A 22830-nucleotide genomic window follows, 5' to 3' on the forward strand; every position below is an offset into this window, starting at 1 on the left:
CCTGAGCTCTTGAGCTCTTCAAGCGCTCTACCAGTTGAGCCACAGTACTACTTCTCGCTTTTTCTGCTTATGTGGTGCTGAGGAATCGAACCCAGGGCCTCGTGCATGCAAGACAAACACTCTACCACTGAGTCACCTTCCCAGCCCCAATGAGTTCATTTCTTTTTTTTTTCTTTTTGCCAGTCCTTGAGCTTGATCTGGCCTTTTGCTCAAGGAGAGCACTCCACCACTTGAGCTACAGTGCCATTTCTGTCTTTTTCTGTTTATGTGGTACTGAGGAATCAAACCCAGGGCTTCATGCATGCTAAGCAAGCACTCTACCACTAAGCCACATTCCCAGTCCTCTTTTCTTTTTTGTAAAGCAAAATAAAACAATATTTGTAAATACTCAGATCCTCTGCTTCCAAGTCAGAAACAAAAGGGAATATCAAGCTGACCAAAAACAAAGTCCTGAATTCAAACCACAGTATCACCAAAACAGCAAAAAGGAAAGGAGTTACTAGTGCTTTTTAGTAAATATTTTGTTCAACTAAGTAGTCTTTTCAAATATTGGGGTATTGGTGTGTTTCCTTACTGGCTGGAGGGTTGTTGCTTCGGTTGTAGATGCTGACCAGCATAGGCCTTCATCCTCAGTCTCCTGGTTTGACCTAAACTGGTACAAACTTGAGAGCCATAGAAAATTATACATATTCTCAATAATGTTACATATTCTTGTAATAATAATCATAGTTGCAAAATGTTTTAGATAGCTACATGTTGCTGAGAGGAGTTATAAGCTATTTTCTTGGTGTTTGTTGGTTTGTTTTTTGTGCTAGTTCTGCAGATTAAACTTAGAACCTAGTGCTCTTGCTTGGTTTTTTACTCATAGCTGACTCCCTACCACTTGAGTCCCATCTGCAGTTGAGTATTTTTGCTGATTCTTTGGAAATGAAATCTCTGGTTTTTCTGCCCAGTTTGGCTTCAGACGATGATCCTCAGATCTCAGCTTCCTGAGTAACTAGGATTACAGCTGTGAGCCACAAGTGCCCCATTTTGTGTTTGTTTTTAATACTGGCTGGCATTAAAACTTTATAAAACTCAGTAGAAGCCAGGCACCAGTGGCTCATACCTATAATTCTAGCTACTCAAGAGGCTGAGGATTGTGGTTCAAAGCCAGCTTTGGCAGGAAAGTCCATGACAGTCTTATCTCCAGAAGTGGAACTGTGGCTCAAATGATAGAGTGCTGCCCTTGAGCAAAAAAGCTCAGGGATAGCACCTGGGCCTTGAGTTCAAGTCTCAGGACTGGCACAAAAACCAATGATAAATAAGAAATAGATTAAGATGAGGTACAAGATAGCTTGTACCATAAAGGGGAAGCCAAACAGAACAGTGTGTGGTGGTGGTAAGGAAAAGGAAGTCATGAATTTCTTCGTATCCAGGAAGCTGCTTGAAGTGGAGTGTTGAGAGCATCTCTGGGAGGTATTTAAAGCTCAGATCTGAATGATGAGAAGGAACTAGCCATTGAAAGGTAACACTAACTTGAATAGTAATTTGAGATGCTTTGTCTGTCTTCTCAAAGGTACTTTTCAGTTGCTTTTAACAGAATTAAGGATCTGTAAGCTAACAGTTGCATATAGAATAAGTGCTAGACACTCAGAAGTCACTGGTTTAAATACCTCTGAATTTGTTTCGTACTCAGATTTTATACCTAAAGGAGGAACACTTTTGTACTATTTTCATACTGGGACATTTTTTTTATACTTTTATTAGACTAATTATTCTTTCTTTCTGTGATATTTATGCTAGTGACTTGATATGTAGAATAGCTCACTTTTTATCAAGTAGATCTTCTCATGATGCACTTATTCTTAGGGTTTTTGGTATTTGTTTTATAACATGTATTTACCTTTGAATGTTTCAGGCAGCAACAGCAGCAGCAGCAGCAGCAGGTAGACCCACCAGGACATGTTTCATATCCATGTGAAAGACCAACAACAAGTTCCGAAAGACTTGGGAGTGATCTAGGTACAAGTCTCTGGAATTGACCCTGACTTATATGCATGCTCTATTTGACCCACAGCTTCCATGTGATTTATGGTTTATGTTCCTTTTCTTTATTCTTTTTCTTTTTTTTCTTTCCAGTCCTGGGGGGGGGCTTGAACTCTGGGCCTGGGCACTGTCCCTGAGCCTTTCTTACTCAAGGCTAGGACTCTTATCACTTGAGCCACAGTGCTACTTCTGGCTTTTTCTATTTATGTAGTACTGAGGAATCAAACCTGGGTCTTCATGTATGTGAGGCAAGCACTCTACCACTAAGCCACATTCCCAGCCCTTCTTTACTCTTTAATCATATTAAAACTTAATTATTTTTTGTCAATACCAGGGTTCGATCTTAGGATCAAATGCCTGCTTGACATGCTTGCTCAGCTTCCTTGCTTGGCTGGTCCTTTAACTAGAGCCATGTCTCCAGCCCAACTTTTTGCTAATTGAAGATGTAATCTCTTGGACTTTGCTGTCAAGAAAAGATACTGTGAAACCAATATACTCTGGAACTCAGCTTCCTAAGTACCTAAAATTGCAGGTGTGAGCCAGTGGTACCCAGCTATTAATCATATTAAAACTCTTAAATGAATTTGTAATCTATTAAATTTCCCTAAAGAGGAGTAAACTAGAAAACTCAATGAGTAATAATTGATTTTAAAATTATAGTACATAGAACATCATAATAGTACATTCTCCAAAAATTCTCCAGAGATAATGAACATTAGTAGGTGGAAAATAAACATTTTGCCACAATTAAGACACTTGAGTGTAACTCAGCAAACAACAGAAAATGTAGTTATTCACTACTAGGCTTTGATTTATAGGTCTTTAACCTTGACCAATTATTGGTGGAAGAACTTGAGTGAAAAACAAAACTGACAAAGGACTCAGAAGGAGAATCTGTAAAGAACTCTCAAAAACTATACAGTAAGAAAACAACTCACTGTTGATAGGAAATATACTCATTACCTTGCTCTTAACAGTATTTTTACAATAAAAAATATACAAAAAAAAAAGAAAACTCACTGGACACCAGTGGCTCGCAGCTGTAATCCTAGCTACCCTAGAGGCTGATATCTGAGCCAGCTTGGGGAGGAAAGTCCATGAGACTCTTTATCTCCAATTAATCACCAAAAAAGTTAGAAGTTCCTGTTGCTGGTATCTCATACCTATAATCCTAGCTACTCGAGAGGCTGCGATCTGAGCATCAAGGTTTAAAGCCAGACTAGGCAGGAAAATTCATGAGGTTCATCTCTAATTCACCACCTAAAAACTGGAAGTGGAGCTGTGCCTTGAAGTGGTAGAGTGCTGGCCTTGAGCAAAAATGCTCAGAAACAATGCCTACGCCTGGAGCTTAAGCCTTACTTTAAAAAAAAAAAAAAAAAAGAAAGAAAGAAAGAAAGAAAGGAAAGAAAACAACATAATAAATGGGTGAATTTTAAAAGTCATTTTATCACAGACAGTTACAAAAACTTGCAGCCTCACTGTTTTGTTTGTTGTTTGCTGCTGTTGTCTTTGTTTTGCCAGTCCTGGGACTTGAACTCAGAGCCTGGGCACTGTCCCTGACCTCTTTGTACTCAGAGCTAGTTCTCTACCATTTGAGCCATGGCACCACCTCCAGCTTTTTCTAAGTAATTTACTGAAGGGTCTCACCATTTTCTTGCCTGAGCAGGCTTTGAACCATCATCTTCAGATCTGAGCCTCCTGAGCTGCTAGGATTATACACATGAGCCACCAGTGCCTGGCTCAATCCTTGTTTTATTTATTTATTTATTTTATTGGTCATGGGGCTTGAACTCTGGGCCTGAGCACTGCCCCTCAGCTCTTCAGCTCAAGGCAAGTGTTCTACCACTTGAACTATAACGCCACTTACGGTTTTCTGGTGGTTTATTGGAGATAAGAGTTTCACGGACTTTCTTGCCCGGGCTGGCTTTGAACTGTGATCCTCAGATCCCAGCCTCCTGAGTAGCTAGGATTACAGGCGTGAGCCACGGGTACCTAGCTTCAATCCTTGTTTTAATAAAGCAAAAATCTCATTCTCTTTTAACTACTTTGAGCTACTTAGGGTCATAGAGATGTCCCCGCCTATATATTTGTTTTGCAGAAGATTATGAAGTAGTCCTTGGGGACACAGCATGATGTCATTGGATATCTGAATGAAATTGAATGAAGCCAGGTCTAGGGGCTTAGAGGCACTAGAGTATTCCATGGTAAGTGGTGAAAGATGTTGTAGCATCATTTGTAACTTTATGGCCTGGAGTGTGTCAGAACAACAGATCTGCTGTGGGCTCACTGTGGTAGGTGGAAGTCAGCAAGTTTTTAAACAGGGATGCTATCTTAGTTCTGAATCCAACGGCAAATAACTGAAAGTTTAACTGTACTTGTTGGACTTTAAGGGCTCCTTATCTTGGAGAAGAGTTTTAAGACACTCTTTCTGTGTGTGTGGTACTGAGGAATTGAACCCAGGGCTTCATACATGCAAGGCAAGCACTCTTCCACTAAGCCACATTCCCAGCCGTCTGCCAAGTCTTGTTTGTGCTTGTTAGCATGTTAAAACTCCTGGGTCATTATGATGATTGCTCCTAGAGGAATGACATACCAGGTCAAGTAGGGGTCTAGCAATAGGTCTGTCTGAAAGAGTGGCCTTCCATAAAGGAAGGACTTACTCAAAGGGACTAACATGGATTTTTGTCTTCAGAGTGATCTGGGTGTGAAGTACTATTGGGAGCAAGGTGACCTTCAGTAATTTGGGCAGGGTGTCTTTTTAGGGTATGGATAGCTCTTTCTACCTTTGCTGGAGATTGTGGGTACCAGGCCGCATATAGGTAGGATATAATGTGAAGAGCCTGGCAGACAAAGGCAAGGACCATTCTGTGAATGCGGTGGGTGGTGGCAGTGTGGTTCCATGAATCCACATATGTGGGAAAAAAATGCCATCTAGAACTACACTTAACTTGCAAAGGTCAGTATGCGGATTTGGGTTTCAGTTTTAGTTATATAAGTGGTTCAGGCCTCTAATCCTAGCTACTGAAGAGGCTGAGATCTGAGGATCACCGTTCAAAGCCAGCCCAGGCAAGAAAGTCCATAAGACTCTTTATCTCCGGTAAACCACCAGAAAACTGGAAGTGGCGCTGTAGTTCAAGTGGTAGAGCACTTGCCTTGAGCTGAAGAGCTGAGGGACAGTGCCCAAACCCAGAGTTCAAGCCCCATGACAGACCAAAAAAGAAAGAAAGAACTTTTGGTTGAAATTGAGCTGAATCAAAACATGGAATCTCTCCCATCTTTGCAGCTTCCTGTGAATTGCCAATTACTTCCAAATAAAGTTTTCCAAAATATTAATATACACAGTAAATCTCAAATGCATTGAGCTCAGTGGAGAGACATGTTCAAGGCTCTTTTCGCTTTATTACCTATATACTTCCTGTATGATTCCATTTATATGAAAGGGAAAGCTGTTTAACTGAGAGAACATAGTGGTGGTGGCCTGTGATGGGGGATTGGTTGCCAGGGATTGGTCGTACAGAGGAACTTGGAAGGACAGTGGAATGGTGTGTATCTTGATGGTGGTATTGGGTATGCAACTCCCTGTATCTGTCAAAGATTCTTAAACTTTAAAAGGGTGAATTTTATTTTTTTATTAAAATCATTTTTTAAAAAAGGAAAGTAATAAATCCATTTCCTAAGAATTTACCTTTTTCATGACAAGTTGTAGAGAAAGTTTTAAGAAAGGCTGTGTTTTCTCTCCCAGCAGGTGATGTCATGAGTGAAGAAGACATGCTTCAGGCAGCTGTGACCATGTCTTTAGAGACTGTGCAAAACAATTTAAAAACAGAAAGAAAACAGTGATCCCTTTACAAATCATTTCCATATTCATACTTCCTAACATTGTCCTGCGTGATTACAGCATAGGGTCCATTTTGGTCATGTGTCAGAGGTACCAGTGTTCACCAGAGGAAGGGAGACACTTAGGTAGTATGCAGACAAAATGATGAGAGAGTGAAAATATGGGCCAGGTGCAGACTTGATTATGATCCTCCAGACACTAGCCAAAGAGGCATTCAGCAATTAAAGAAATGTAAAATAGTTTTTCTAAATGTACCTTTTTGGGTTTTTTTTTCAGTGTGCAATATCTAACACCTGAATTATTAGGGTTCCGTTTGCAAGCACACCAATTAGCTCTTGCCACAGAACTTGTTCTATACTGTTATTTTCTTTTTCATTCTGCTGTAATTTGGCTCATGTTAATCATCTAATAATTGCTTTATTTTGCATTAACCAAATTGACCGTTTAGGAAAGTGTCTCTGTCATCCATCTTGATACTATTAAATAGGGCTCCAGAAAGATCAGCCTTTCTTCCTCTAATTACATGTAGTGTGCATTTGGATGTTTTCTTTTGTTACTGTCTCTGATCACGACGTCTCTGCTATCTGGTTTTCACATTAATTTTTTCGTCTTTTTTTTTTTTTTTACAATTCTTTTGAAATCTTTTCTGAGCATCTGCTTTTAAGTCTTCTACAGTGGGATCATTATTTCATGAGTTCGGTGCATTCCTAAACTCTGAAATCAGCTTTGCACACGTATTTGAGAATAAACAAGCTTTTTATTTTGTTTTGCTTTGAAATGTGTGAGCAAGTGCTTTCTCCTATGCCTTCTAGATCTCTTTTCATTATATCACAATCTCTGAGCTTCATTGTAACCCTTCTTCTTGCACCTTATTTCTTCTCCAATTGAGAAAGGTAGGCAAAGAATAGTACACAGCAGATCAACTTCTAAGACTTAGCGCATGCACCCACCATGAATATATGATATGTGAAATTCCGCCCTTAAGCTTAGGTTAGCAGTAGGTTCATTTGATCTATTCTATGACTGGAGCTTTGTGCTCTGTTTACAACTGGTTCCTGGAACGTAGATATCTGCTTCACAGTTTTTAGAGTGTAGTTAAACAAAGATGGTGATCTGGAACATGAAAATAATTTACTAATGAAATTTATAATATAATTTGACACTTGCATCATGTCTGAATAGCTTAAGAATTGTAGAAGTCACAGTACTTAATGAGCTTGTAAATAGGAAAGTCCTTAATTTTGATAAACTTTCTTTTACGGGGATACAAGTTTCTTGCTGGGTTATTGCAGTGGCATGATTTGGGTGAAAATTAACCATGTCTGTCTGAAATGGGTGTTTTAGATTGTTACTTGCTCTCTATCCCTTATGCTCAACCCTTCTCGAGGCCCTTATAAATGCTGAATTGTACATAAACTAGAATTCAAGAAGAAATTGCAGCCAACTACATAGAGAAGTACAAATACAATGTGTTAACGCCAACTACATAAAGAAGTATAAGTATGGTGTGTTACCCCTAATGGTGTGTGGCTGCACACATTTTATCAGGGAAAGTTTTTTGATGTAGGATTTATTGCTAACTAAAAGAGATGAAAAAATATTTTTATTTATGATTAGGAAAATAACTTTTTCTTGGATAGAACAGATATTTTTAGTCATGGTTTTGTGCCAATTAATTTTTTCTGAAGTTATTCTCACAAAATCAGACATTATTTTTTAAAATCTAAGATTTTCTTTCAACAATTGAAAATGTTTCAGAAGAACCATGAAACTTTAAAACTGCTAGGGGTGAGTTCAGTGCCTCTCCCTAAGACTTGCAAATAAATGTGCTATCATTCAACATTTGTGTCATTATCACGGTGAATCATATTTTCTATGGACATTTGGCCTTTTACTTATTCCCTTTGAAAAATTACATTAAACTTTCATATACTTGATGAGCTACCTAGTATAAAAGTGGAAAAGCCAATATGCAATGCAGAGTTTTAATTTTAGAGTTTTATAAACTTTATATTATACATCTCAGTTAAAAAGGAAAGAAAATTATGTCATATTGAGAAAATATGGCTTGTTGACTTTTATTAGAGGCTTTTGAAGCAGAGCTGAACATACACTGGATACATTTGAATGTGTTTAGTTTGTTTTTAAACTGTTACATTTGACAGGCAGATTTGGAATCACCATTGATCTTCATCTTGTTTGGCCTAATTTATCTGTTTAGATTCAATTCTTTTAATTGATTAGTCAATAGAAACAAATGCCATTGCTTATAAATCTACTATCAAGAAAAACTGTCCTGCTAAGAAGCATGTAAAAATTTCCATTCTGTTTTACTAATTGGGAACACTTTTATGTTTAATATTTAAACTATTGGTATCATTTTTCTAATGTATAATTTGTCTTACCAGGATTAAATTTGTACAATGATGATGTTAGGGTTACAAGATTGAGCAACTTGGAAAATACACTTCCATGTTTTTGTATGTCATGGATGTGATGAATAATTTACATTTTAAAAATTCAGAGTAAGCCAGGTTCCAGTGGCTCACACCTTTAATCCTAGTGTAGGAGGCTGAAATCTGAGGATCACAGTTCAAAGCCAGCCCAGGCAGGAAAGTCCATGAGACGCTTATCTCCAATAATATACTACTCAGAAAAAGCCAGGAGTGTTGTTGTGTGGCTCAAGTGGTAGAGCATTATCCTTGGACAAAGGAAGCTCAAGGACAGAGCCTAGGCTCAGAGTTCAATCCCCCTCACTGGCAAAAAAAACAAAAACTACATACCTTACTCCCTACCCCCCCCCCCAAAAAAAAATAAGTCAGAGTAGTTGACCTCTGAAAACAATATACATTTTTACAGTAATTAACATAGAAATAGTTCAGTAATTAAATGATTTGTTGAAAGGGCTGCTTCAAACTCTACATTAAATTCTATGATCTTGGCCAAATAGTTTACAATTCACACAATATTTTAAGGAGGTGCTTTTTTCTTTAAAAATTTGGTTTTCATTAATGAAGGCTTTATTCATGATGCCAAAGTTAATGATAAAGATAGCTGAATACTAGTTGAGTATTATTGACAAAATTACTGTGTCTATATTGTTTTATTTAGCACAAAGTTGAATATAATAAAATGTATTCTGGCCATATTTTGAATGCCTATATTCAAAATATAGGAATAATTCTCTAATGCCAGTGCCAAGATAAATACTTAAAACTGGCCCACTGAACTTGTACAAATCCAAAGATTCGGGGCATAATTTAATTATGCCCTGAATTAAAAAAAAATCTTACTTTGGAAAATTTTGATCTTTTAAGATTTTTAGGAGGATTCAATAATATTTAAATTTCCTATTAAAAACTTTATCTGCAGATGTGAGGATATACTCAGTAGTAGAACACTTGCCTGCCTAGCATACTTAAAGCCTTGGGTTCAGTCTCCAGCACCAAATAAACAACACTTAAAACCTTTATCTGCAATTAGAGGCTTTAAGCTAGTGTTTTCAATGTGAATTTTATAGCTGAGGAGGCAGCTCAGTAGTAGTCTTACCTAGCTTATCAAAACTCCTGGTTCAGCACTTAGAGAAAATAAAACTTTTCCAAGTGAATTGTTCATGGGTGTTCCAAGTATGAAGATATATGTGAACTTTTTAATAAAGGTAAAACAGACTGGATCATGTGGTTGTTTCAGTAATGTGAATAATTTTCCATGGTTTCATGTTCAAAATAATGCCTTCATTCTAATTTTACCCTTTATAACATCTTTTCCTGAAGAAAGAGACTGGCTTTTTATTGTTTTTTCAAAGTCTTATACATAATAAGAGTTTTGCTTGAATCTTTCATGAATGAAAAGATATTTGACATAATTTCTGAATGTTGATTTTTTTTATAATTTGAGAAACACTTTTGCTATTGTTTATCCTAAATAGCTGGCATTTTAAGAATCCTAACAATATAACTAATTTTATGGCAATTGGCATGTTTACAGGTGAATTGATACATATTTAGGACTGGATTGATTTCATAGAAAAAGCATTAGAATGGAAATTGATTTAAGAAGCAACCATTTGTCTCTTGCATAGTTGAGGTGGAATGTTTGCTGGAATATTTTTAATGCTTTTTTTTGAAAGAGGAAAACACATTTGAAATGTGATTGTCTAATTTCTACAACACTGGATTATTAGGAATAACTTTTTAAGACTTACTCTTCTGTATAAATATTTGAAATTCAAGTGCAAAAACACGAGATAAGCCACATCATCTTTCACCCTGATACAAGTGCACCAAGGCAGTGCCATTTGCTCAGGACCCAGCTCTGCTGCCCTTCCTTCCTTCCTTCTCCTGGAGTCACTCCACACACAGGCCTTCCTCACTTCTACTCCTTGAAAGCCGGGCTTCCAAAGCACTGTTGAAGGCTCTATTGTGGATGTGGATGATCAATGAGTTGTATTTTAAATATCAAAGATTATTAAATAAAGAGAATGTTTGCTTTTTTAATTTCTGCTGTGTGTTGATCATTGGTGAGTCCATAGCTCTGCTGTTCAAGGGATCAGAAGGCAGGTGGGCAGTTGAGAGAAGCATTGTCTATGGAGCTTCTCTATCCAGGGAGCATTGCATTCTTAACCCAGCTGCAGAGATAAACCAAGCAGGCCAGGGCAGCTTCTAGTAGCTTGCCAGAAGGTCTATTATCACCTGGTCCTCTCTTTTTTTATTTTACCATGATGGGGTTCAAACCCAGGGCTTTTTGTGTGCTAGGCAAGGGCTTTACCACTGAGCTACATCCTTAGTCCCTCCTCCTCCACCAGTTTTCCTCAATTTCACGTTTTAATTGGAAATCTGATTTTAAATATTAGCTCAGTTGTTCTTCAGCTCAGAGAGGTACAAGAACATTAGGGGGAAATTTTTTTTTTTAAGTCAGTTGTGGGGTTTAAACGGGCCTGGGTGCTGTCCCTGAGCTCTTTCGCTCAAGGCTAGCCCTCTACCACTTTGAGCCACAGTTCTAGTTCTGGTTTTCTGATGGTTAATTGGAGATAAGAGTCCCACAGACTTTCCTGTCTAGGTTAGCTTTGAACTGCAATCCTCAGATCTCATCCTCCTCAGTAGGTAGGATTACAGGCGTGAGCCACCAGTGCCCGGAATAGGAACAATTTTTTAAGTGTGTGTTGCCTCATTTTATCTAATTCTGGACACCAGAATCCAAATGTAAAACAGTCTAAGCCACAAAACATTTTAGTCAACAATGAATGACATAAACACCAGTCTCATAAGATTAAAGTATAGTCCAGGTCTGTATTGAACAGGTCCAACTGGGTCTGTTAAGTACATGTTGATAGCTGCATGATGGCGCAATCACCTAATAAAGCACCCTCAGCACTGCCTTCGTAATTAAATGGCATTTACTAGCTGGAATCCATAGAGACTAAGGAGTATATTCTCAGAATTTATAATGGTGTGTGTCATTTAGTCCTTAGGATTGGGGACAAATATTTAAATGTTTTTCATAGGCCTTATCTCAACATACTATACAGCTCTGCACTAAGCAAAACCAATTCATTGAATCTGGTTTGCCACCAAATGGCTCAGATCTCAATACTCATCTGTGAGCCTCATGAAATACAAGTTGATTTGAAGGCCCATTAATTAAAATAATAGTTACCTTTATTCTAGAGATTTGCATGCTTTAGGACTTTTAAACCATTTTGTGCGTGCGTGTGTGTGTGTGTGTGTGTGTGTGTGTGTGTGTGTGTGTGTGTGTGTGTGTGTGTGTGTGTGTCAGCAAATACTCAAAAGGTTTACATTACACCATGGCTAATTTCACTCCAGCTGACTTCTTTAGACTTTAGACATTTTTCCTTTATATGCTTCCTCATACATCTTAATTCAAGTCTTCCCACCTCAGGCATTCTATGACACTCATTGACTCATTTCCTTTGCCCTTTTGCTACCCTTGCCCCTAAATTTCATTGGCCAACCCTTGCCATGAGGACTCCTGCACACTGAGCTACTAGCATTTGTTCCATTCTTTTGTGCCTGGGACCTTGAAAAGGAGAGGTGCCACAATATTGAATTTGGCTCCTATAGTAAAGCTCTCGACTTCTTACCCCATCTTCTTGTGTCCTTTTCTTTATTTTCTTGTCAGATTGAGACAACAAACCTGAAGAGCTCCTAGACAGAATTAACAGAATTGGGCAGTCAATTAACCCTATTGAAACTTTCCTATAAATTCACTGAAAACAATAAGCACTGCCAGAAAAAGATGCAAATTTTCATACAAGAGTTCAGATTTCCAGGAGAGCCTCTATTGCCTGGTACTGAAAGGTTGAAGTTTGAGGCAGTGACCACTATGTGTTGCTTGTTTCTGTCTAGCAAAGCAACACGTGGTGGTAATCAAAACACCTGGTTGTATAACTTGTGGAGGAGATGGGGAAAAACCAGTTGTTTAAGGATACAGGTGGACCTGTTGCAACAATGAGAAGTACAAGTTGTCATGTCCAAAACGAGCTTTACAACGTCGGTGTGGGGGGGGGGGGGGGAGGAGAAGGATTGGGGGGGAGAGGCTGGGAAGGGATGTGAAGGGTAAACCAAAGGAGGAGGCTGCAATGCTTGGTAAGAAATGTACACATTATCCTGCCCATGTAATTGTAACCCCTCTGTACAGTATGTTCACAAATAAAATTAAATTAAAAAAAAAAACACCTGGTTGATTGTGTGCCTTTATAAGACCTGCAAATCCTTAGCTCGGGGCTCTCCTCCTAGGCTCCGCTATGTCGGAGTGTAGGACGAGGCCCGAGCTGCAGCCCGTTTAAAAAAAACAGCTGTAGAGTCTGACTCTCGGTGGTCTTCTTGTGGGGGTCCTGCGACCTTGGCATAACAGTACAATCACATTCCAAATACTGAAGGCACTACCAATGTTGTGTCATATGATGTAATCGACACAGCCCCCTCCTGTGAATAAAATCAGACAGATGCCATTATATTTTGAGCTATGCCTACAGAAATGCACTACCACAAAACTGTGGTAGTTTTCCTGGCAGCTGCCACATGTCCAACTACTGGAAACCCATGACAACTTTTCTTCCATCAGTGAGGAAAGCAAACAAGCTGGGTGCTGACGTTTCCACAGCCAGTGTGTGTGGATTGTGGGAGTAGTGGCGTTTTCACAGCTAGTGCCTGTAGTATCATAGGAGTGGTGACATTAAAAGGTCTTGTCTAAGCTGGATGCCAGTGGCTCATGCCTGTAATCCTAGATGAGATATAAGGATCAGCCGGGCGCTGGTGGCTCACGCCTGTAATCCTAGCTACTCAGGAGGCTGAGATCTGAGGATCGCGGTTCAAAGCCAGCCCGGGCAGGAGAGACCGTGAGACTCCTATCTCCAATAAACCACCAGAAAACCGGAAGTGGCGCTGTAGCTCAAGTGGTAGAGCGCTCGCCTTGAGCTGAAAAGCTGAGGGACAGCGCCCAGGCCCAGAGTTCAAGCCCCACGACCGACAAAAAAAAAAAAAGAGATATAAGGATTACAGTTCAAAGCCAGCCCAGGCAGGAGACTCTTATCTAGAAGAAACCACCAGAAAACCAGAAGTTGTGCTGTGGCTCCAGTGGTGTAACAGTAGCCTTAAGCTGAAGAGCTCAGGGACAGCACCCAGGCCCAGAGTTCAAGCCCCACAACCGGAATAAAAAGTAATATTAAAAGGTCTTGTCTATTAAGTTGCCCTGCTGAAAAAAGGTTATGTTTCATAAACTTCATGGAGGTTTACTTTGTGAAAAAGCCCATGAATGTGAGGCAGGATAGGCAGAATTAACTGAGGAAAGTGTTAAGCTCCCCTCTCACTGTAGCTAGTTCTAGATCTTGTTACAATGACAGGAGATAAAAGAAAAGCTTTGGGCATCTCCCTTCACCATTAAAATAGTAAAAAGCTGCAAACTCTGCATGTATAGGGAGAGACAGAAATATAAGCCTGTTTGAAGAAAGGAAGCTTGAAATTCATCTACTGCCCTTGTGTGTTATATAGGCCCAGATACATTTCCTTACTGTAGAACAAACAGTATCCGGGGCTGGGAAGTTGGCTCAGTGGTAGAGTGCTTGCATGCATGAGGCCTTGGGTTCGATTCCTCAGCACCATATAAGCAGAAAAAGCCAGAAGTGGCCCTGTGGCTGAAGTAGAAGAGCGCACTAGCCTTGAACTGAAGAGTTGAGCACCCAGGCCCAGAGTTCAAGCCCCACAACTGGCAAAAATAAAAATAAATAATAAACTATCCATCTTACCCACCCACAGCCACCATCTAAGGATTAGGAATTGATAGGAGAGAGGATCACATGTATTCAGCCAGCTCAGAAAGTATAAAGACTACAGAAGACTCAAGTTGAATTCCCACCTCCAGTCTTAGTGTGGGAGCAGGGAACCAGAGTGTTTGTCTTTTCTGTTTCTTCCTTCTTTATAGTATACTAAACTCCTTGCTAAACTTTACACCTTGTGAGACTTTTTCCTCACAAAAAGTGGATCCCAAGGACCTGTGATTTTGAGTGGAAAACTGGGAAGCTGAGGTGGAACCCCAAAAATCTCCCATCAGTGGCATGAAAGAAGACAAAAAGTTTTAATTGTGATCTGGAAAGATACCAGAGCAGATTTCTACTATATAGCTAATCAATAAAAATGGTGTTCCTGTTGATCGGCACCTATGCCTCTCGCTGTAATCTTAGCTAATCGGGAAGCTGAAATGTGAGGATCATGGTTGGAAGCCAGCCTGCGCAGGGAAGTCTATGAGACTTTCCAATTAAAAAGAGGACCTGTGGCTCAAGTGTGTGTTTGGTGTGTGTGTGGGGGTGGGGGGGGCTTGGGGGAGCTCAGGGACCGACCCCGCCCCCTCCAGGTGTGCCCTGCCTGGACCTTTGGGTTTTGTTTGGCCAGTCCTGGGGCTCAAACTCAGGGCCTGGACACTGTCCCTGAGCTCCTTTTGCTCGGGGCTAGCACTCTATACCACTTAAGCCACCGCGCCACTTCCAGCTCCTTCTGTTTATGTGGTACTGAGGAATCGAACCCAAGGCTTCCCGCATGCTGGGCAAGTACTCTACCCCAGAGCCACCTTCCCAACCTTGGACCCTAGGGTTTGCAGCCAACTCTCTGAAACACTTTGATTTCTCCCTCCGCGGCCGGAACAGAGCGGCCCCTGGGCAGGAGGAACGACAGACTGACGTGGGATAGGTAACGGGTGGAATGACCCGGCCATGTCTCCCCCTCCGCCCTCTTACAGTGGATAAAATCAGTTAGGTTTCAACAACACGACGGTCCTCAGGAATTTCCCCGGACGCCCAAGGAGGTCGCCGCTGCGCCGGCCCTCCGGCTACACCTTCAGCCCGGTTTTGCTCTAGGAGTCCTCCAGGCCCGGGCTGCCCTCACTCGATTCTCCACAATCCCACAGTTCCTTGCGCCAAGGACACTTCCGGCGCCGGCGCCAGGCCCCTCTGCACCCTGGCCGCGCGTCTCGACGGTCCCTGGCCGCTGGCCGAGTGGTGTCATGGCGGCGGGCGTCGAGTTGGCAGGACGAGCCCTCAGGACTGGGGAGAGTCGCTGAAACCCAGGAACCCCCCCTCCCGCCCCGCAGCTCGCACGGCGAGGAGCCGAGGGAATGAGACGGAGCCCCGCGAGGGTGTCTCCGTCACTGGCGGCGGCCCTCCGCTGAAGCCCCCGGCCGGCTTACTCCTGTTTTTCCAGGCAGAACCCGGCCGTTGCTAGGAGCTCGAATTCGGCCCTGGAACCCGGAGCTGTGCCCGGGCTCGCCTGCCGCGGCCGGAGGGCCCGGGGCGTGACGTCCGACGACGCGGAGCGGGCCGGGCCGCCCCCCACTGCCGCAGCGGCGATGGCGTCCTGGCTCGGGGGCCTGGGCTCGGGCCTGGGCCAGTCCTTGGGTCAGGTCGGGGGCAGCCTGGCCTCGCTCACGGGCCAGATCTCCAACTTCACCAAGGACATGCTGCTGGAGGGGACGGAGGAGGCGGAAGGTACCGCGGGGGCGGGCGGGGGCGGCCCGGGGGGTGGGGGAGACCCGGGCCACGTCCGTTTGGTCCCCACTTCCAGCTGTCAGGAGACGTGGACGGGCCGTCCAGCGGTGACACGCCGCCCTTTTCTCTTGGCGCTCCTCCGAGCCGGGTTTCCGTGAGGAAGGGCCTGGCTTCCCGGGAAGAGGGCTGGCTCCCCTCCTTTGAATAAGAGGGACTCTGGATGAGTCTGAGTGCCGCGGAACGACCCCGACGCCCGACGCTTTTAGTTTTGTTTAGATCCGGGCGTGCTGATCTCTGACTTTGCCCTCCGTTTGGGGGCGGATCTGCTCTGATTGACTTCCTTTATTTTGACTCGTTTGTTTTTGAAGACAATCACTTGCATTTTTTTTCTTATATTTTGTAACAGTTAAAGTAACTCGCAATTAAAACATTTGATGACTGTTGCCCTGTCTTGCGCATATTATTGGTCCGGGAAACATGGCTGTTTTTCTATTCAGATGATTTATGCTTTTGCTTATCGGGATCACGATGCTGGAAAGGATTTTTGTATGTGATTGCCCATTTCTCCTTATTTAAACAGAATAGGGAAGATATTCTTACCGTTTGGGTATCTCTACCATCCATTCATTTTAAGTCCGCATATCTTGTTTTACGATTGAATAATAACCTAGAATTACATGATCATCAGTGATTAATTACTATTTTGGTTCCTTGACATTTCAGCACGTAGTGTATGGCTCAATAGAATTTTTCAAATTGTCTTGAGTGCAGTGGCTCAGGCCTGTAATCCTAGTTACTCATAGGGAGGCCAAAAGTTGGGATGTAGGTTCAAGGCCACTCCAAGTGAAAAGTTACTGAGACCAGGTCGGAAGCGAAGCTGGGTTTGGGGTCTTGGAGGCTGCCGTTCAGCTATGCAGGAAGCACTGGGCATAACCTATAGGACTCTTTTAACTGTTGCCTAGAGATGGGGGGCGTACCCCCGAGGGTACCGAAGAGGTAGGCACTAGCCCGCAAATCGGAGAGCCCTGAGTTTAAAAATCCAGCACCACCAAAGTAACAGTTTTGAAAAAAACTTTTTTTTTTTTTTGTCGGTTGGGGGCTTGAACTCTGGGCCTGGGCCCTGTCCCTCAGCTCTTCATCTCAAGGCAAGCTCGCTCCCTCCCACTTGAGCTACAATGCTACTTCCGGTTTTCTGAGTGTTTTATTGGAGATGAGAGTCTCCTGCCGCGCTGGCTTTGAACCATGATCCTCAGGATTACAGGCGTGAGCCGCTGGTGCCTGGCTGAAAATTTATTTATTTTTTTTTTGTCGGTCGTGGGGCTTGAACTCTGGGCCTGGGCGCTGTCCCTCAGCTCTTCAGCTCAAAGCGAGCGCTCTACCACTTGAGCTACAGCGCCACTTCCGATTTTCTGGTGGTTTATTGGAGATAGGATTCTCACGGTCTCTCCTGCCCGGGCTGGCTTTGAACTGTGATCCTCAGATCTCAGCCTCCTGAGTAGCTAGGATTACAGGCGTGAGCCACCAGCGCCCGGCTTGAAAAAAAATTTTTTTAATAATATTTTTTGAGATGAAGTGATTACATATATTTCACAAATTTCACAAACACATTTTATTTTATTATTTTTATTTTTTATTTATTTTTTATTATTTTTTTTATTGTAAAGATACTATACAGAGGGTTACAGTTACATGAGTGAGGTAATGAGTACACTTCCTCTTGAACATTGTTACCCCCCTCCATTGTTTTCCCCCTACCATCCCCTCCCTCCCTCTCACAAACACATTTTAACCTTCACAAGGCAAATTGTCATTATCATGGTCTATAAAGTTTGTGAATTCTATGAGCTTTTACAACTATTTCTTCCACATCGGGAGATATGAGCTTTTCTTTCCTTTTGCTTAGTGTAAGCTGTTCTCTTTCCCTCTCATTCTGTCCCTCCTATCTCTGCCCTTGAGTTGTGTAGTTTGTTTTCGTCAATGTCCAGTGCAGCTGATGGGCCCCTCTGTTGTACGTTTTCACTTGTTTCCCTCTGGTTCTGTGCCCTCCTAGTTTCCCTCAGATATGTGTATGTGTGTGTGTGTGTATATATGTGGTCAAGAACATGGAGTCATTTAGAAATAATACGACAAAATTAAGTAGAGGTCCTTTGTTTCTTGAGTCCTGTTTACTTTGTCATATCTCCTTGCATTTTGAATTTAACATCCACATATCAGAGAGACCATGTGCCATTATTTGTCTCTGCTCTTGGATTACCTCGCTCAAGATGATTTGTTCTAGTTCCATCCATTTCCCTGTCCCTTTCTAATGGCTGCATAATAATCCATTGTATATAGGTACAACGGTTTTGGGATCCATTCATCTGTAGTGGGGAGTTTTGAAAATTTCAGTCAAGGTCTGTCTCCAGGGAAATATTGGACTGGTCTTTTAGAAAATGCCTTTCCTTTTCTTTCTCTCTTTCCTCTCTCTTTTTCTTTCTTTTTAAAATTAGTTTACATTAGTTATACAGGAGGGTATTCGCTTGTTGCATTTCACACATTTACAGTGTATTCTAATCAATCTCAACCCCTCTGTCACTCTTCCTGCCTCTCTTCTTCAAGATAATTTTATTTAAAAAAATTTTTTTTAACATACTGGGGATTGAACCACAGGTTTACCACTTGAGGTACATCTCCCACCTTAACAATTTTATTTCCTTTTTTTTGCCAGTCCTGGGGTTTGAACTCGGGGCCTGGACACTGTCCCTGAGCTCTTTTGCTAAAGAGCTAGCACTTTGAGCCACAGCGCCACTTCTGGCTTTTTCTGTGTCTGTGATACTGATGAATGAAAGCACTCTACCACTAAGCCACATTCCCAGCCTTCCTTTTATTATTATTATTAGAATTTATTTATTTATTGTCAGTTGTGAGGCTTGAACTCTGGGTCTGGGCACTGTCCTCAGCTCTTCGGCTCAAGGCAAGCACTCTACCACTTGAGCCACAGCGCCACTTCCAGTTTTCTGGTGGTTTATTGGAAATAAGAATCTTACAGACTTTCCTGCCTGGGCTGGCTTTGAACTAGGATCCTCATATCTCAGCCTCCTGCATAGCTAGGATTACAAGCATGAGCCACTGGTGCCCAAGAGAACGTTTATTTATTTATTTTTTTGGTTGTGGGGAAATGGGAGCTTGCTCAAGGCTAGCACTCCTATGAGCCACAGTGCCACATCCAGTTTTATTTCTTATAAGTTAATAAATTAGCATTCTGTTTAATTTTTCTTAGAGAAGGGTACTGGGGATTGAACTCAGCACTTCAAAACATGCTAAATAACCATCTCTGCCACATAGCTGTACCTCAACACCTATTTTAAAAAATTATGGCTAGTATTTAGTTGAAATTGAGAAAAGTAGTTTGATAGAAAATGCTTAGAACCTGGCGCTGGTAGCTCATGCCTGTAATCCTAGCTACTCAGGAGACTGAGATCTGAGGATCGCGGTTCAAAGCCAGCCCAGGCAGGAGAGTCTGTGAGACTCTTATCTCCAATAAACTAGTAGAAAACCATAAGTGGCACTGTGGCTCAAGTAGTAGAGCACTCTCCTTGAGCTGAAGAGTGCAGGGACAGCGCCCAAGCCCAGAGTTCAAGCCCCAATGACCAACCAAAAAGGAAAAAAGAAAAAGAAAATGCTTAGGATAAACATTTCTTGAACTCTTATTTACAGAATAAAATCTAGATCTCTTAAGTTTTGAGAGATCAAGGACTAAACTTGGGTTCAGTCTCTTTTGGTTGCCACAACTATGTACACTCACATATACAAGTTTGTACTCACAGCTTCTGCTCTATTGAACTTTGTTATGTATTTACGTAATTCCAAGCCTCTGCCTGAAAAGACTGCTTCAACCTCATTTGCCTGGAACATATGACTGCTTACTTATCAAATACTTGGTGAGATCATTCTGACTTCGATATAAGTTGAGTTGATTGGCAGAACTTTATGACCCTTCTCTGTAGTACTTACCATATTGAGTTATGATTTATCATCCCTCTATACCCAGAGTGGGGACTGTGAATTTTTTTTTTACTCTTACATGTGCTTTGATGCATACATGTTCAATAGAAATTATGGGAGTGAGTGATCTGAAATCTGCTAAGCTGCTTGCTGTTTTCATTTTGCTTTTGAGAAAAATCTATGGCACTTTATTAAAATTGCTTTGTCCTTGGTCCTTAACAGTGTTAGACCTTAAGGTTGATTATGACCAGAAAAGAACATTCAATTTCAATTCTAAGATAATCATGGCTAAATTTAACTCTTTCAGACTAAATGTTAATTTTTTTTAATTTCTTTGTTGAGATTAAGTAATTATAAATTTCACAGTATTATGGTATACTGATTCTTAGCTAAAGTCACCAACACATTTTTTTTTTCCCGGTTGTGGAGTTTGAACTCTGGGCTTGAGTGCTGTCCCTCAGCTCTTCTGTTCAAGGCTAGCACTCTACCACTTGAGCCACTAGCGCCACTTCCTGTTTTCTGGTGAGTTATTGGAGTTAAGAGTCTCACAGACTTTCCTGCCTGGGCTGCCTTTGAACTGCCATCTTCAGATCTCAGCCACCTGAGTAACTAGGATTACAGGTGTGAGCCACCAGCACCAGGCTCACCAACACATTTTAACCTTCACAATGCAAATTGTAATTATCTTGATCTACAAAGCTATTTTCCTTTTGTATTGTTTAATGGCTTATTTTATTACTTTATTTTAACATTGGAAAGGTAGACTACAGTTCATTTATCCAGCAAGCATTTAGAGTTCCTAATTGTGGCAGAAATGAAAAAGGAAATAATTTCAAAGTAGCGCTATTGGTACTTTGTGAAAACCATCCATCTTTACAATAGTAGGTCACTATTCTACCAACACTATATTGAAGTAGTCAAGGTTGACAGCTTGGGCTTTTAAATTAGATCGATATGGGTTGAAATTCTAAGCACATTACAAGTTGTGGGAATTGGGGCAAATTATTAGATACCTAACCTCTAAAAATCAGTTTTCTTATCTATTAAAAAGGAACAATCTTACCAGTTGTAGTGTTTGAGAATTAAATAAACTCATGAGTATAAAATGAATTGTACTTAGCAGTTAACAAGTACTAAAATGGATATTATGTTTTCCCCCACAGAGAAATCAGAATTTGTTTTCAAGATATCTTCCCTTTACTTTAAAAGTCCAGAAATTGGGGGCTGGTGATAACGCTTAGTGCTAGAGCACCTACCTGGCATGTATGAGGCTCTGGGGTTCATTCCTAGCACCATAAACAAAGGTAGGATACTTTTTAGCTGGAGGAAGGAGAATAGCTAAAGAGAAAGAGGGGTGGTCTAATCTAAACCTTGAAACAATTGCTGATATTAGCGATTACTTTCCTGTGAAGACTAGATTATACTTTGTCCTCTTCAGAGTAGTAATTAGTCCTTGCTGAGTTTCAAACAAAATGTACCTTCAACCACAAAAGTAACCCTACCTGATTATTTTCAAGACAAAAAGAGTGTGTTTGTTACCATAGATAATGTCACTTAAAAAAATTAAAAGTTCTGGTACTGAGGCTTGAACTCAGGACCAGGGCACTTTCCCTTAGTTTTATTGTTCAAGGATAGTGCGCTACCAGTTTAGGACAGCTACACTTCCAGCTTTTTGCTGGTTAACTGGAGATAAGAATCTCAGACTTTTCTCTCCTGGCTAGTTTCAAATCACAGTTCTCAGATCTTAGCCTTCTGAGTAGCTAGGATTACAGGTATGCCCAGAAATAAGTATACCACTTGTATTCTTTTCTTATTTTAACTGTAGTTCAGAGGAGTTATTTTGATTAGTTGATTATTTCTCAGACGAGGCTTTATTATGTAATCCTGGTCTCTGCCTATCAAGTGCAGAAATTGCAGACATCTACCATCACTCTTGACCCAGAGAAGGCTTTTTTGTAAAGTGCTATGAGTAAAGGGGTAAAAACACTAGTAACAAAAGAAATCAAGGTACTCATGTAACTGTAACCTCTCTAAACAGTATTTTTACAATAAAAAACATATAAAAAAGAAGAAATTGAGATTGTAACTCTGTGAATGATTTCCTGACACGATCGATAGTGCCATTTTTGCACTGCTGAGCTCTAACTGCTTTTAAATGAAAATGTGCCAGCAGAGTGAGCCTATTCCACTTTTAATGAATTGTCCCTGTTATTTTAAATAAGTGTTCTCAGTGTATTTTGGATATTTGTGCAGAGGTCATAATTAGTATTGGGATTGAAAATTGAAAATAAGGATCCTGAGTAGCTAGGATTATAGATGTGCTACTAGTGCTCTGCCCCTACATTTTTGCTGTTATTGTTGTTGGTCATGGGGCTTGAACTCTGGACCTGGGCTCTGTCCCTCAGCTCTTCAGCTCAAGGTGAGCACCCTACCACTTGAGCCACAGTGCCACTTCCAGCTTTTTATGCTTATGTGGTGCTGAGGAATTGAACCCAGGGCCTCATGCATGCAAGGCAAGCACTCTACCACGGAGCCACCTTCCCAACTCTGTCCCTACATTTTTAACAAATTCCAAGGGGTAGATATCTATAAGAGATCAGCAAAGAGAATGATCTATGTGACAATGAAGAACATTAGTGGCCAGGATAGTTGTGATGAAAGTGAAATGACTGGTGTGTTCTGAATTTGCTCTCATATTAGCCTACTATTCAGTCTAAACTCAGTGAAGTGTATTTTCCTTAAAATGCCAGTGTAAGGCTGAGGATAAAGCTATGAGGCAGAAATGTAGCCTAGCATGTGCAAGGCCCTGGGTTCAATACATAAACATTCTCTCTCTCTCTCTCTCTCTCTCTCTCTCTCTCTCTCTCTCTCTCTCTCTCTCTCTCTCTTTATCTCTTTCTCTGTCTCTCTCTTTCTCTCCTATCCTTCTCTGACTCTCTCTCCATATAGTGATAGTGCTTATCAAGTATTTAATTTATACTGTTTT

General features: G+C 41.2%; 2 protein-coding genes across 6 annotated transcripts in view; both read left to right on the plus strand.

Moving 5' to 3' along the window:
* The window catches only part of Atxn3 (ataxin 3), a 34147-nt gene extending 25769 nt beyond the window's left edge, over positions 1–8378 (plus strand). For 2 of the 5 annotated variants that reach the window (XM_042692687.1, XM_042692689.1), the window contains exons 10-12: positions 1092–1097; positions 1901–2004; positions 5771–8378. In XM_042692687.1, the coding sequence (XP_042548621.1) occupies positions 1092–1097; positions 1901–2004; positions 5771–5868 (208 nt within the window). In that variant the 3' untranslated portion in view covers positions 5869–8378. The remainder of the gene's footprint in view (positions 1–1091; positions 1098–1900; positions 2005–5770) is intronic. The other 3 variants (XM_042692688.1, XM_042692690.1, XM_042692691.1) reach the window with 3 other exon arrangements.
* Positions 8379–15360: 6982 nt separating this feature from the next.
* Trip11 (thyroid hormone receptor interactor 11) overlaps positions 15361–22830 on the plus strand; it is a 77547-nt gene continuing 70077 nt past the window's right edge. The window contains exon 1 of the mRNA XM_042692450.1: positions 15361–15860. Coding sequence (XP_042548384.1) covers positions 15722–15860 — 139 coding nt within the window. The 5' untranslated portion in view covers positions 15361–15721. The remainder of the gene's footprint in view (positions 15861–22830) is intronic.

Source organism: Dipodomys spectabilis, unplaced genomic scaffold, assembly GCF_019054845.1.
Source record: "Dipodomys spectabilis isolate Male_0828 unplaced genomic scaffold, ASM1905484v1 ptg000157l, whole genome shotgun sequence".
NCBI lineage: Eukaryota > Metazoa > Chordata > Mammalia > Rodentia > Heteromyidae > Dipodomys > Dipodomys spectabilis.